The sequence below is a fragment of the Chiloscyllium punctatum genome, chromosome 48 (genome assembly GCF_047496795.1).
Source record: "Chiloscyllium punctatum isolate Juve2018m chromosome 48, sChiPun1.3, whole genome shotgun sequence".
Lineage (NCBI taxonomy): Eukaryota > Metazoa > Chordata > Chondrichthyes > Orectolobiformes > Hemiscylliidae > Chiloscyllium > Chiloscyllium punctatum.
In genome coordinates this window covers 26,041,870-26,056,207 of record NC_092786.1, presented here as the reverse complement: position 1 = coordinate 26,056,207, position 14,338 = coordinate 26,041,870, and the positions used below count along the sequence as shown (strand labels likewise).

The following is a 14,338-nucleotide window of genomic DNA, read 5'->3' as shown; positions in this document are numbered from 1 at the left end:
GGACTCCCTTCAATAGCAAGAATGTTCTTCTTCAGATGAGGAGACCAAAACTGCACACAATGCTCATGGTGTGACCTCACCAAAGCCCTGTTTAACTGCAGCAAGACCCTCCTATGTGTACTCGCATCCTGTAGCTATGAAGGCCAGCATGCCATTAGCTTTCCTCACTGCCTGCTGCACCTATATGCCAACCTTCAGCGACTGTTCTACCATGACACCCAGCTGTCCCCTACATCTCTCAGTTTCCTAAACTATCACCATTCAGATAATAGTCTTCCTGTTTTTGTAACCAAAGTGGATAACCTCACATTTATCCACATTTCTATTGCATTTACCAAGTATTTGCCAACTCGGCCAACCTATTCAAGTGACCCTGCAGCCTTCTAGCATCCTCCTCACAGCACACACTATCACCCAGCTTAGTGTCATCTGCAAATTTAGAGATATTGCATTCAATTCCTACATTCAACTCATCAATGTATATTATGAAGGTTAGAAAAATGGAGCAGATAAACGTGCGGTTGGAGGGAGAATGCAGGTGAAAGGGTGTCAGATTTCTGGGGGAGGTGCAACCTGGTCATGGTGGACAGGTTACATGTGAACAGGATCAAACCAGAAATATTGGGAGAAACACGGTAGGTCTGACAGCATCTGTACAAAGAAAGTGATCCTTCTTCAGAACTGATAGCAGCTAAGAAATGATGGCCTTTATGCTTAAGATGGGGTTGGGCAGGGAGTGAGTGGATGGGCGCGGGGGATGGGCTGGGGTTGGTCACGGGGGGTGAGCAGGTGGGTGGGTGGGGGATGGGCAAGGAGTGAGCAGGTGGGTGGGTGGGCTGGGGATGGGCGGGAAATGCGAAAGACAGTTTGGCAGACAAAGGGATGACTGATAGTAAACCAGGGAGAAAGAATAGCTTATAATGGGGACTTTCAGTAGCTAAAAATGGGTTGGCTGTGCTGAAAGCAGCTTCTGTCATGAGAGGGCCTGTGACATGCGAATGGGTGAAGGAAAAGGGTATTGGGCTCTGAAAATTATTGAACTCTATTATTGAATCCTGAAGGCTGTAGGATCTCCAAGCAGAAGATGGGATGCTGTTCTTCTAGCTTCTCTTGAGCCTTCCTGGAGCACTGCAGCAAACTCAAGAAAGATGTCATAAAATCATAGAATCCCTACAGTATAGAAGCAAGCCATTCAACCCATCAATTCCACACTGACCTTTCAAAGAGCATTGCATCCAGTCCCCATCCCCAATCTCTGTAACCTTGTTTTTTTTTACCACGGCTGATCCACCTAGCCTTCATGTCCCTGGACATTACAGGACAATTTAGCATGGCTGATTCACCTTACTTGCACATCTTTGGACTGTGGGAGGAAACTGGAGCATGAGAGATAACGAGAATCCAGGGAAAGTATGCTCCTGTCAGGGTGAAAGGAAAGGCTAGTAGGTATAGGGAATGCTGGATGACGAAAGAAATTGAGGGTTTGGTTAAGAAAAAGAAGTTCTAATGTACATCTGATCAGGTCCTGTGGATTTATCCACCTTAATGCATTTCAAGACATCCAACACTTCCTCCTCTGTAATATGGACATTTTTGCAAAATGTCACCATTTATTTCCCTACATTCTATATCTTCCATATCCTTTTCCACAGTAAATACTGATGTAAAATACTCGTTTAGTATCTCCCCCATTTTCTGCAGCTCCTTATTGTATTTGTAAAAACTCTTTGGATTCTCCTTAATTCTATTTGCCAAAGCTATCTCATGTCCCCTTTTTGCCCTCCTGTTTTCCCTCTTAAGTATACTCCTACTGCCTTTATACTCTTCTAAGGATTCACTCGATCTATCCTGTCTATACCTGACATATGCTTCCTTTTTTTTAACCATCTTTTTGATAGAAAGGAGACCAGAATTGCACACAATATTCCAACAATGGCTGAACCTATGTCCTGTACAGCCACAACATAACCTCACAACTCCTGTACTCAATACTCTGACAAATATATAAAAGCATACCAGACCACTTGTCAATATCAAGAAGCTTTGAACCTGCACTCCAAGGTCTCTTTGTTCAGCAACACTCCCTAGGACCTTACCATTAAGTGTATAAGTCCTGCTAAGATTTGCTTTCCCACAATGCAGCAGCATCTCTCATTTATCTGAATTAAACTCCCTCTGCCACTTCTCAGCCCATTGGCCCATCTGGTCAAGATCCTGCTGTAATCTGAGGTAACCTTCTTTGCTGACCACTACACCTCCAATTCTGGTGTCATCTGCAAACTTACTAACTATACCTCTTATGCCCACATCCAAATCATTTATATAAATGATGAAAAGTAGTGGACCCAGCACCGATCCTTGTGGCACTCCACTGGTCACAGGGCCCAGTCTGAAAAAACAACCCTCCACCACCACCCTCTGTCTTCTACCTTTGAGCCAGTTCTGTATCCAAATGGCGAGTTCTCCCTGTATTCCGTGATATCTAACTTTGCTAACCAGCCTCCAATAGGGAACCTTGTTGAACACCTTCCCGAAGTCCATATACACCACATCTACCACTCTGCCCTCATCAATCCTCTTTGTTACTTCCTCAAAAAACTCAATCAAGTTTGTGAGACACGATTTCCCATGCACAAAGCCATGTTGACTATCCCTAATCGGTCCTTGCCTTTCCAAATACATGTACATCCTGTCCCTCAGGATTCTCTCCAACAACTTGCCCACCACCGAGGTCAGGCTCACTGGTCTATAGTTCACTGGCTTGTCTTTACCGCCCTTCTTAAACAGTGGCACCATGTTTGCCAACCTCCAGTCTTCCGGCACCTCACCTGTGACTATCAATGATACAAATATCTCAGTAAGAGGCCCAGCAATAACTTCTTTAGCTTCCCACAGAATGCTAGGGTACACCTGATCAGGTCCTGGGGATTTATCCACCTTTATGTGTTTCATGACATCCAGCACTTCCTCCTCTGTAAAATGGACATTTTGCAAGATGTCACGATCTATTTCCCTACATCTATATCTTCCATGTCCTTTTCCACATTAAACATTGATGCAAAATGCTCGTTTAGTATCTCCCCCATCTCCTGCGGCTCCACATAAAGGCTGCCTTGCTAATTTTTTGAGGGGCCCTATTCTGTCCCTAGTTACCCTTTTATCCTTAATTTATTTGTAAAAACCATTTGGATTCTCCTTAATTCTATTTGCCAAAGCTAATTCATGTCCCAATTTTGCCCTCCTGATTTCTGTCAAGTATACTCCCACTGCCTTTATACTCTTCTAAGGATTCACTTGATTTATCCTGTCTATACCTGACAAATACTTCCTTTTTTTTAACCAAACCCTCAATTTCTTTAGTCATCCAGCATTCCCTATACCTACCAGCCTTCCCTTTCACCCTGACAGGAATATACTTTCTCTGGACTCTTGTTATCTCATTTCTGAAGGCTTCCCATTTTACCTGCGAACATCTGCCTCCAATCGGCTTTTGAAAGTTCTTGCCGAATACCGTCAAAATTAGCCTACCTCTAGAACTTTAGCTTTTAGATCTGGTCTATCCTTTTCCATCACCATTTTAAAACTAATAGAGTTATGGTTGCTGGCCCCAAAGTGCTCCCCACTGACACCTCAGTCACCTGCTCTACCTTATTTCTCAAGTATAGGTCAAGTTTTGCACCCTCTCTAGTAGGTATGTCCATACACTGTATCAGAAGATTTTGTTGTACATGCTTAACAAATTCCTCTCCACCTAAACCCTTAACACTATGGCAGTCCCAGTCTATGTTTGGAAAGTTAAAATCCCCTACCATAATCGCCCTATTATTCTTACAGATAACTGAGATCTCCTTACAAATTTGTTTCTCAATTTCCCTCTGACTATTAGGGGGTCTATAATACAATCCCAATAAGGTGATAATCCCTTTCTTATTTCTCAGTTCCACCCAAATAACTTCCCTGGATGTTTTTCCAGGAATATCTTCCGTCAGCACAGCTGTAATGCTATCCCTTATCAAAAACACCACTGTCCCTCCTCTCTTGCCTCCCTTTCTGTCCTTCCTGTAGCATTTGTATCCTGGAACATTAAGCTGCCAGTCCTGTCCATCCCTGAGTATCTGTAATTGCTATTATATGTCAGTCCCATGTTCCTAACTATGCCCTGAGTTCATCTGCCTTCCCTGTTAGGCCTCTTGCATTGAAATAAATGCAATTTAATTTATCAGTCCTACCTTGTTCTCTGCTTTGTCCCTGCCTGCCCTGACTGTTTGACTTGCCTTTGTTCTCAACTGGACCAGTCTCGCATTGATCTCTTTCCTAACTGTCTCCCTGGGTTCCACACCCCACCTTACTAGTTTAAATCCTCCCAAGCAGCTCTGGCAAACCTCCCTGCCAGTATGTTAGTCCCCTTCCAATTCAGATGCAATTCGTCCTTCTTGTACAGTTCACTTCTACCCCAAAAGAGCTTCCAATGATTCAAAAAAGTGAATCCTTCTCCCATACACCAGCTCCTCAGCTATGCATTCATCTGCTCAATCTTCCCATTCCTGCCCTCACCAGCTTGTAGCACCGGGAGTAATCCAGTGGGCGGCACAGTGGTTAGCACTGCTGCCTCACAGCACCAGAGACTAGAGTTCAATTCCCACCTCAGGCGATTGTGCAAACTCCACATAGACATTCTCCCCGTGTCTGCGTGGGTTTCCTCCGGGTGCTCAGGTTTCCTCCCACAGTCCAAAAATGTGCAGGTCAGGTGAATTGGCCATTATAAATTGCCTGTAGTGTTAGGTGAAGGGGTAAAATGTAGGGGAACGGGTCTGGGTGGGTTGCTCTTCGGCAGGTCGGTGTGGACTCGTTGGGCTGAAGGGCCTGTTTCCACACTGTAAGTAATCTAATATTACTACTCTCAAGGACGTCCTTTTTAAATTCCTGCCTAACTTTCTGCAATCTCCCTTTAGAATCTCAACCTTTTCCTTCTTTTGTTGTTGGTTCCAGTGTGTATAATGACCTCCTGCTGGCCCCTCTCCCCCGTGAGAACATTCTGCACTCTCCGAGACATCCTTGATTCTGGCACCAGGGAAGCAACACAGCATTCTGCTTTTTCGCTGCTGGCCACAGAAACGTCTGTCTGTACCTCAGATTAGAGAGTCTCCTAACACAATTAATCTCTTGGAACCTGACGTACCCCCTCATTGCATTAGAGCCAGAAACTTGGCAGTTTGTGCTACGTTCCCCTGAGAATCCATCACCCCCTACATTTTCCAAAACAGCATACTTGTTTGAAATGGGGAGAGTCACAGAAGACTCCTGCACTAACTGCCTACCTCTATTACTTTCCTAGAGTTAACCCATCTATGTATCTGCGACTCTTCTCCCTTCCTATAACTGCCATCCATCATATCCCCTTGCTGTTGTAAATTCCTCATTGCCTCTAACTGTATCTCCAACCGATCCATTCAATCTGATAGGATTCGCAACCAATGGCATATATTACAGGTATAATCCTCAGTGACACGCAAACGCTCCCTAAACTCCCACATTTGACAAGAAGAGCATATCATTCTACTAAAGGCCATTTTTGTTTATTTCAATCTACAGACCCAGAAAATAGCAGTCTTATTCCTTTACGAAACACTGCTCCAAGTTAAATTAATACTTATGGCTTATATTTTAGTTTAATTAAGAGACATATCTCAATAAAACGTATAATCAAGAAAGAACCCACTCTACTCACTACTGCAGACTTAATATAAGGCCTGGCTTAGAAGGGCTTATGCACGAAACGTCAATTCTCCTGCTCCTTGGATGCTGCCTGACCTGCTGCGCTTTTCCAGCAACGCATTTTTCAGGCTTAAAATGTCCAATTATCTGTTTCTGTGCTGTGACCTCTCCCAAACAGATTCCTCCAAGATTTGTTCTGAATTTCACTGTTTGTTAATTTTCCCAGATGCACTCCAATGTTCAGCGATACATGAATTCAAACAGCAAAGGCAGTAACGGTGCAGGTTCACTGCTGTATCAGTATCTCTCCCTCTCTCCCCTCCACTGACCTCACCATGTGCTTCCTTTGTCTGTTCCTCTCCCTTTTCAAAGTGCTGTTGTTTTGACTTTTTTTTCCCCCAAAGTTCCAAAACAATGCAACAGCATATAAAACAGTTGCTAAGGTTCCTCATGCAGACTGGTCAGAGGATGGAAGACAAAGTGACCCATTGGATCCAAATTTGACTGAAAGACAGGAAGCTGATTGTTTTACAATGTGTCTGTGAATAGAAGTCTGTTTCCAGTGGAGTCCTGAGCTGGCAGTGCTAGGGCTTTTGCCATTTGTGGTATGCATTCATGATTTGGACTTAAATGTAGGGATATGATCAAGAATTTAATGGATAATATGAAAATTGGTAAGGTCATAAATAGATGAGAATAATAGCCATAAACTGTAGGAGGATATCAATGGACTGGTCAGCTGGGCAGAGCAGTGGCTGATGAAATCCAATCCAGAAAAGTTTGACATAATGCATTTGGGGAAGGCTAACCAGACAAGGGATTTCAATATGAATGGCAGGAACGTACTGAAGATCAAAGGTACCTGGGTGTGCATACTCAAATCCCTAACTGGTCCGCAGGACAAGTAGGTAAGTTGGTAATGAAGGCATAGGGGATCCTTGGCTTTAATAGCTGTGACATGATTATACTAGGAAAGTACAGAACACTGAGTATGCCACAAATGGAGTACTGTGTGTTCTAGTCACTGCATTATAGGAAGGATGTGATTATTCTGGAGACGATGCAGATGACATTAACCTGGACACCTGAGCTATTAGGAGCGATTGGAAATGCTGGGTTAGTTTTCCTGGTTGAGAGGGAGCCGGATAGAGGTGTATAAGATTATGAAGAGCATAGATGTTGTATATAGAAGTCACTTATCCCATTAGTCGAGGGATCAGTTAACACAGAGCATAGAGTTTAGGGTAAGAGGTAAGGCTATATCGAGTTGAGGAGAACTGCTTTTTCATGTGGAAGATGTTGAGGATCTGGAACTGTGGGCCTGAAAGGGTAGTTGAGTCTAAAATTCTCAACATGTTAAGTAATATTTAGATATCCATTTGTGTTGCCATAGTCATCAGGGGAAGAAAATCAGATTTTAGTCATATTTATTGGACCAGTGCAGACACGATGGGCTGAATGGCTTCCTCCTTTCCTGTAAGCATCTGAGTCTATCTGACATCCATATCATTTCCAGCTAAAAGTGTGATTTTAGTCAGGGATATAGAGTCATATAGTAAGGGAACAGACCGTTCGGTCCAACCAACCCATGCCGACCATACTAACCAAACTAAACTGGTTTGCACTTGCCTGCACTTGACCCATATCCCTCCAGTCATTTATTATCCAAATATCTAACTGTACCCACATCCACCATTTGCTGTGGAAATTCCATACACAAACCATACTTTGTTTTAAAAAAAAATGTTACCTCCATGTCTTTTTAAATCTTCCTTCTCTCACCTTAAAAATATGCCCCCAGTCTTGAAACCCCTCAGTTTTTTGTCTGAAGTTTTCCCAAAGACAGTGAAGCACATTGTAATGCTCCACCTGGTTAAAGTTATGTTGGAAAGAAATTGGACATTTTGGCCAATTCCTGAGCATAGCTGACCAACCACAAGGTGGCGCTCCAAGACTAGTGTTCTTCCAAGCTAAAAATCACACAACACCAGGTTATAGTCCAACAGGTTTAATTGGAAGCACACTAGCTTTCGGAGCGACGCTCCTTCATCAGGTGAAGTCAATCACCTGATGAAGGAGCGGCACTCCGAAAATTAGTGTGCTTCCAATTAAACCTTTTGGACTATAACCTGGTGTTGTGAGATTTTTAACTTTTGTACATCCCAGTCCAACACCGGCATCTCCAAATCATGACGTTCTTCCAAGCAGTTGCGATCAGCAAAGATAATGGTTTATCCAAGTCTGATTCCATTTACTACTAAAATTAAAACAAAGTGCTAGAGAAACTAAACAAATCTGGCAGCATCTATGGAAAAAGAAACAGAGTTAACATTTCAATTCTAATTTTAATTGCAATCAGAACTGAAGTTCAGTTACGAGGTTGGTTATTGTCCTTTTGACAGACAGAATGATGCCATCTTTTGAGGATTCCTGTTGTAGAGTAAGTGCACCCTTCCGAAAGTCATTAAGTCAATTTAACGTTATTGTCAATGACAATCAACCTCCTTAAAGGAGCCAACACCCTCCCAGTATTTTGCGTTGATTGCTGGTTGCAGAGGATAAATCATTGCAGTAATCTCTCCTCCTTGGCTGTCCTTTAAACCAGTTGGGAACTGATCAAATCCTTTGTTAGTCAGTTGGATGATTCTGCATAGCGGCCTGTTGTCGTCTTTCCCCAAAGATGTTACAACCTTTCAGTGAAAGGATCACAAGAATAAAGGAAAGCTTTCTTTTGAATGTCCCAATGATTTTCTTCTGGGAACTCGCTCCAATCCTGGAGGTTGGCTGACAATCCCAGTGCTGTTCGCTCAGTGACATCACTGTGGAAAACAGCTACCTTGATGTTGAACTAGTGCACCAAGGAATGTCCAGTGTCAGCCTCCAGTAATGCTGAGCTAGGTGCCACCTCAAGATTTGAAAAATGTATTTTAGCTCACTAGAATCGGAAATAGTAATGAGCTGGGATCATTAAAGACACTGAAAACAGCAGACTCGCATCTCCTGAATCCAGCTGGAGTTCAGCGCAGAACTTGGAGATAGCACCTTTTTTATTTGCACACTCGGGGCACCTGAAATGATCCAGGCCAAATCCTTTCTCTTGAGGCTGCCTGTGGAACATAACTGCTGCAAATTAAAGTGTACTGTGGGTCAGTAATATGGATCAGAGCAAATTTCAAGCATCAGTAACTTGAGTTAAATCTTGAGCATCTCATTCAACCATTTCAGAGGGCAGATCAGAGAGATTTCTTTTCCTGAAGGACATAAGTGAATCAGATGGGGTTTTCCACCAATTGACAATGGTTTCATTGCTATGAGTAGATTCTTAATTATAGATTTCTTTTTATTGAATTCTAATTCCACCAACTCATGGTGGGATTCGAGCCTGTCTCCAGAACATTAACTCGGTTTTTGGAGTAATAGTCTAGCAATGGGCCCATCAACATCATTACAACTGTACCACAAGTGGCTTTAAAGTATGTCTTGCAAATTGTCTATTAACAAAACAACATTGTTTGTCTTTCAGTTGGATGGTGATGATCGCAGTGATCAAGAGGAGTGTGATGGGAGTGATGAAGATGACGAGGGCTTGAAGAATGGTGCTGGCTCCATAAAGAATCTGGGTGTTAATCGTCATCACAGTCACTGACCCACATCACTCCGGTCAGCTCCTGTGACACAGTAAAGGGAATGTGTGGAACTGGTAGCAGTGCCTGTGGAGCAGGTGTTGATGATTAGTGAGTCGTGTGCTGTTATTGGACCTGGATTGAAGTGAGTGTTGGCTGCTGTCACTCTTTGTGGAATTCTTCCTCTTCAGAGTTTCTTCAGGTGCTTCAAGAAATTGCACTGAAGAGAAAATCACTAAGTATTCAGCGTTGGTCAGCGAGCAAAGTGCAGATAGCTGCTGTTTTTGAGCCAACACTGACCAACACACTGCTGGCACAGTGTCTGTCCAGACCAAATGCATTATTGGCTGAACTTTTTTGAAAATTTGGTCCAAGAGGTTCAATTTGTTTTTAACACAAAATGCACTGCACAAGGAAACTCGCATGTCCAACACGCTCAGCTCCCAACACACACAATGAGCACTGAGTCACTAGGAGTCATTAGCCTCAGCAATCTTAAAATGAACCTACCAATCAAAGCAGATTTAATGAGAAGAAAATCAAATGGTCAATGGTCCTTTTTTAATAAGTTTAATAAGACCTCTTCCAATCTGCATTTTGTTGATCACCATTGCTGCAGGAATTCTGCAGAATGTACTGGGCATAACTCTCCCATGTGTACATTAATTTTAATATCAGAATCTTCTCATGTGAAGTCTGAACTATTGTTTCAAACACAAATATCTAGGTTTAAATTGATCCAGGGATAAATTTTTATGTTCTAACCAGGGCAGCAACAGCCTGGCTATCTCAAAATATTGGTCGTAGGGCACTATTCATACGCCCTCTGCCTTTGGGGAGATGGGATTGAGATCCAGAGAGAGAATCTGCTCACCAGGCAGGCAGGACAGGCAGTTTGGCTCATTAAGAGTTTTGTTACAGCTGACTGGGGTTGACTGACACTTTACCATCAGCCTCCAGCTTCCCAATGTAACTGAGGTATGAGGGTTTATCAGCTGCCTGGAGGTTAGGCAATGGCTTGGGTGGTAGTGGGACAGCGGGGTTTCAGGAAGGCCTCCCATCTCTTCCCTGCCTGCATATACAGGGATTTTACACCCTCCTCTTCAAAGGTGGTCTTGACTGCTTTGTGTACTTCTTTATAACTGCTCTTTAAAAAGTGGTTAGGAGAGCAATTTCTTTTTGAGATGCCCTCCTAGTCATTTACCTAATAGAATAATTGGGTGTTTACATGAAGGTGGAAGACTTCTGATCGGCTCTCCAACTTCAAGAACTGATCTGAAGCTCTTAATTGGACAGGAAATCCATCTCCATGACAGTTAAGGCCCATCCCCTTCCCACCTGTGCCATGGGGTTTTCACCTTGAGAACAAAACCCCCTGTATGTGAAAACACATCCACAAGTATGAAAATGCAAACATGAACCGGAGTGTACAAATTAACCCTTCGTGTTTAGGCAGAGATCGACATTTGATGCATCTATTCTTCAGGTGCCTTTCACAGCCTCAGGATAATGAAAAGTACAAAGTTAGCTCCCACAAACGGTGATAGTTTAATGACCAGATAATCACTTTTTACTGATTGAAAGAAAAGTATAGGATAGGCTTCACAGTTTGTTAATTAATTGACAACTGCCTTCAATCCGTTCTCCAGATAATTGATTATGTGAATGAGCATGTCGTTTTAAACCTTCAACAGATATTAATTAGAGATCAGATTTTTTTTTATTCTAGAAGTAGCTATATCTCACCTGCAAATTCTGAGCTAGCCATAGGCAGGTTCAGCATGGTTATCCCAGAAGCTGTCGTCAGTAAGAGCTCCAACAGTTAACCAAATTCCACTGTGACCTTGTTATCTGTTTCTGTCTCAGGATTAGCTTGGCCAGGCTTTCAGAAGCCTCTGCGTTCTTCCGTGTGCAGTTTGCTGACATCGGGGCTGGAGTAGGAAATGTTGGGATGGAGTCCATGGGAACAGTTGCAACAACAGCTGAATGGGCAAAACCAGTTTTTAAGGGGGAAAGAGACTCCAGTGAGTCCTCTGGCGAGCTTCCTTCTAACCAGGTGGTGAAGTCAAGTATTTGCAAAGGTGGGGAGAGATTAATAAGATGACCCCTGCCTTTCCCTGACCCCTGCCTTGCCCTGACCCTGACAGTCCCATCAGCCTCTCTTCCCTTTAGGCCTTCCCCTCCACCTGCAGTTCGGATTCAAACACCTCCATCACCAAGTGTAAGCAAGGCACAGGATAGGGAAAATGTAATTGTCTGGTTTTAGTCACAGATCTGTTAGTGGGTGCCCTCAGTTTAGCTACAATCTGATTCCTGACCTGTACCATGACTGCTTTGGGATCACAGTTCAATAAAATCTCCTTCTCACTGATACTAAAAGAATGGGGCATTTACCAGGGACTTTGGTTGCTTTCTGTTTCACTGTCCAATGCAACAGGCTTGATGTGACAATGCTGTATGCCCATGGTGGGCTATCACTGAATAGGAACAATACTGAAAGGAGCTACCTCAGAAATTAGCCTAGGCTGAGTATGGTAATACGCTTAGTGGAATTTACCCCATTGTTTGCCTTCCAATAAATTAAATACTTGAGCATTGGAAGTCTGATGTGGGTTGGGAGATGAAGACTAGTTGGCTCTCTTTATGTTACTTGTGGGATCTAGCTATGTACAGACCAGTTACTATGTTTTCTGCATTACAACTGTGAAAGCCCTTCAGAAAAACTTAATTGGCTGCAAGTGATTTGGAATGACTTGATGCTGTGAAACGTGCCGTACAAATGCCATTTTTCCCCTTTGACTATGAAAGGAGCAATCCCTTCCACTACAATGACTTGGACCTTTATAAGGCCATGCTGAGAATGAGTTTTCTCAAACCTGCTGCAGGTTTGTTACTTATCCTGAAATTTAACTCAATACTATTGTGCTGTACATAGTGACTCAATAGCTTAGTTCAGTTGTGTGAATTTAAATCCATTTCAGGATCAATATCATGTATAACAATGCAACACATTGCAAATCAAGTCCATAAACTAGAAACTACAATCCTCTTTCCTTTTATGAACATATTTATATTTCATTTTATTAAAACTGAGATCCAGACTGTGTGCTAATGCTGATCACTGCTCTGTTACTCTGGACTCTCCTGCTTTTCCTTAGGATTTTTTTTTCCCTAAAGCATTTAACTGGCATTGTACTTAATTTTATTCAAGGTTCTTTCCCAGTGCTGGCAAGTTTGATGGAGATGGTAATGGAGTACAGGTGCTGGGCACCATTTTGTTTTGAGCACTGACCACTAATTTTGAATTACAGCCTTGCATTTTGCTCCTTTTTGAGCTCTCCTGTCATGTCCATACTTCTTTCCTCAGCCTGGAAGGTGGGATGGATCCAGGCTGAAGCTCTCTCCACATCTGCTCTCTGTACAGGAGCCAAGGGGAAATGGTAGTTGATGAGCAAACAGAAAAGCTACCCTGTAAATGCCATTCACCACCCCCTCCCCCCACCCCCAACTCTGCACCCACCCTGCTGTGGAATGTTCCGGCACAGCCCAAGCCAGAATATCTCTCAGAAACCATTTCTGTACTTTTATTGTTATTCAAATCCTGGCCTAGTTCTGTGAAATGGTAAGCAGCAATTTAATAAAGACTAATCTGGAGGGATTTTCAATCTGGCTCCTTCACACAGTGTGCATTGTGAGACTGAATCCAGATAAACAAGTCATTCTTGAACATCTTCCCAATGAAGGTCCCACACTGCACAGAGTGTGTGCAGTCACTGTCACACAGCTCAGTCTGAGGAGCAGCATCTCATGAGGTTTGGCCTCAACATTGCTCATGTAACCTCAGTATAACTACTGCCAACAGAATTGTACTGGCCTCCAACACAATATAATGTGAACAAAAGAACAATGATGGCAGCAGTGGTAGGAAACACTTACCGAGCAAAGCATCAAATATTTATTTGAAGTTCCCTTTAGAAATTCCAATTCTCTTCAGAAATAATAAGCTGTCTGCTTATAATCAAGAGGCTGGATTTGATTGGAATAAGCATCTCAAAGTTCAATTAATTGTGTCCATTCAGTTAGAACCCACCATTCTCCAGTATCCCCAAACGGGTCTGACTTTGCATCTTTCCGGGGGTGTCTAAGCTGTGCTGGGATATCGATGACATTGTGAGCCAATGAATTCAGTATTTGAATGATGGCCACTTTAACTGGTTCGGACCTGAACCTTGCCTGTCACACGCAGCAGCTGAATGGGACCCTGACCAAGCTGGTGGCTGCACAAGGCATGATGTTCTGACCAGAGGATTGTATGTCTTCCATTGCTAAAATGTGTGACATGTCCCCTCAGAGTGTGAAGACCCCTTACTGGTGACAGGTCGTGAACTCTGTGACCTGATTATTCACCATAATGTATCAAAGTGTTTGAAACTGAAAATACAGATCTCTAATATTTTTATATTTTATTGAATATGTGCAATTTTACTGATTCCATTCTGATAATTCTTTATAAACAACTATAACCTCTAATAAAAATAACATTTCAGCATGTATTCTGTTTCTGACAATGTGAATGTTAAAATAATGGTGAATAGAAATTTTGTTTACAATAAAGCATTTGTTATCTGACTATTCCTGTGAGCTGCTGCTGTGGTGACAGTGATTACTTTGAGCACTGATGTTTGTACATAAGGCAGCTCCTGACAATCTGAAACAAAGTGCTGGAAACCCTCAGCGGATATGATGAAGGATTAAAGATGAACCATTACCTTTCTACCTCTGCACAGAAGTACCTGATCAGTTGAGTGTGGCATTTACTACTTAAGATTTCACAGTGTCCGTTTAGTGAAAAGCCTTGTTCATTAACCACTTTTTTAACAGATTGTGATTTAACACTTTTTATCAGAGAGATCTGATCCATGTGATTGGCAGATGGCAATTTCCCTACAGTAGGATTCAATTCCTTGGATGCTGCCTGAACTGCTGTGCTCTTCCAGCAC

General features: G+C 42.7%; 1 protein-coding gene across 3 annotated transcripts in view; it reads left to right on the top strand.

The window, feature by feature from the left end:
* cers3a (ceramide synthase 3a) overlaps nt 1-13,942 on the top strand; it is a 102,604-nt gene extending 88,662 nt beyond the window's left edge. For 2 of the 3 annotated variants that reach the window (XM_072564886.1, XM_072564885.1), the window contains exon 11: nt 9,239-13,941. In XM_072564886.1, coding sequence (XP_072420987.1) covers nt 9,239-9,361 — 123 coding nt within the window. In that variant the 3' untranslated portion in view covers nt 9,362-13,941. Of the gene's footprint in view, nt 1-9,238 lie in introns of all 3 variants that reach the window. The other variant, XM_072564887.1, reaches the window with a different exon arrangement.
* Nucleotides 13,943-14,338: the final 396 nt, after the last annotated feature.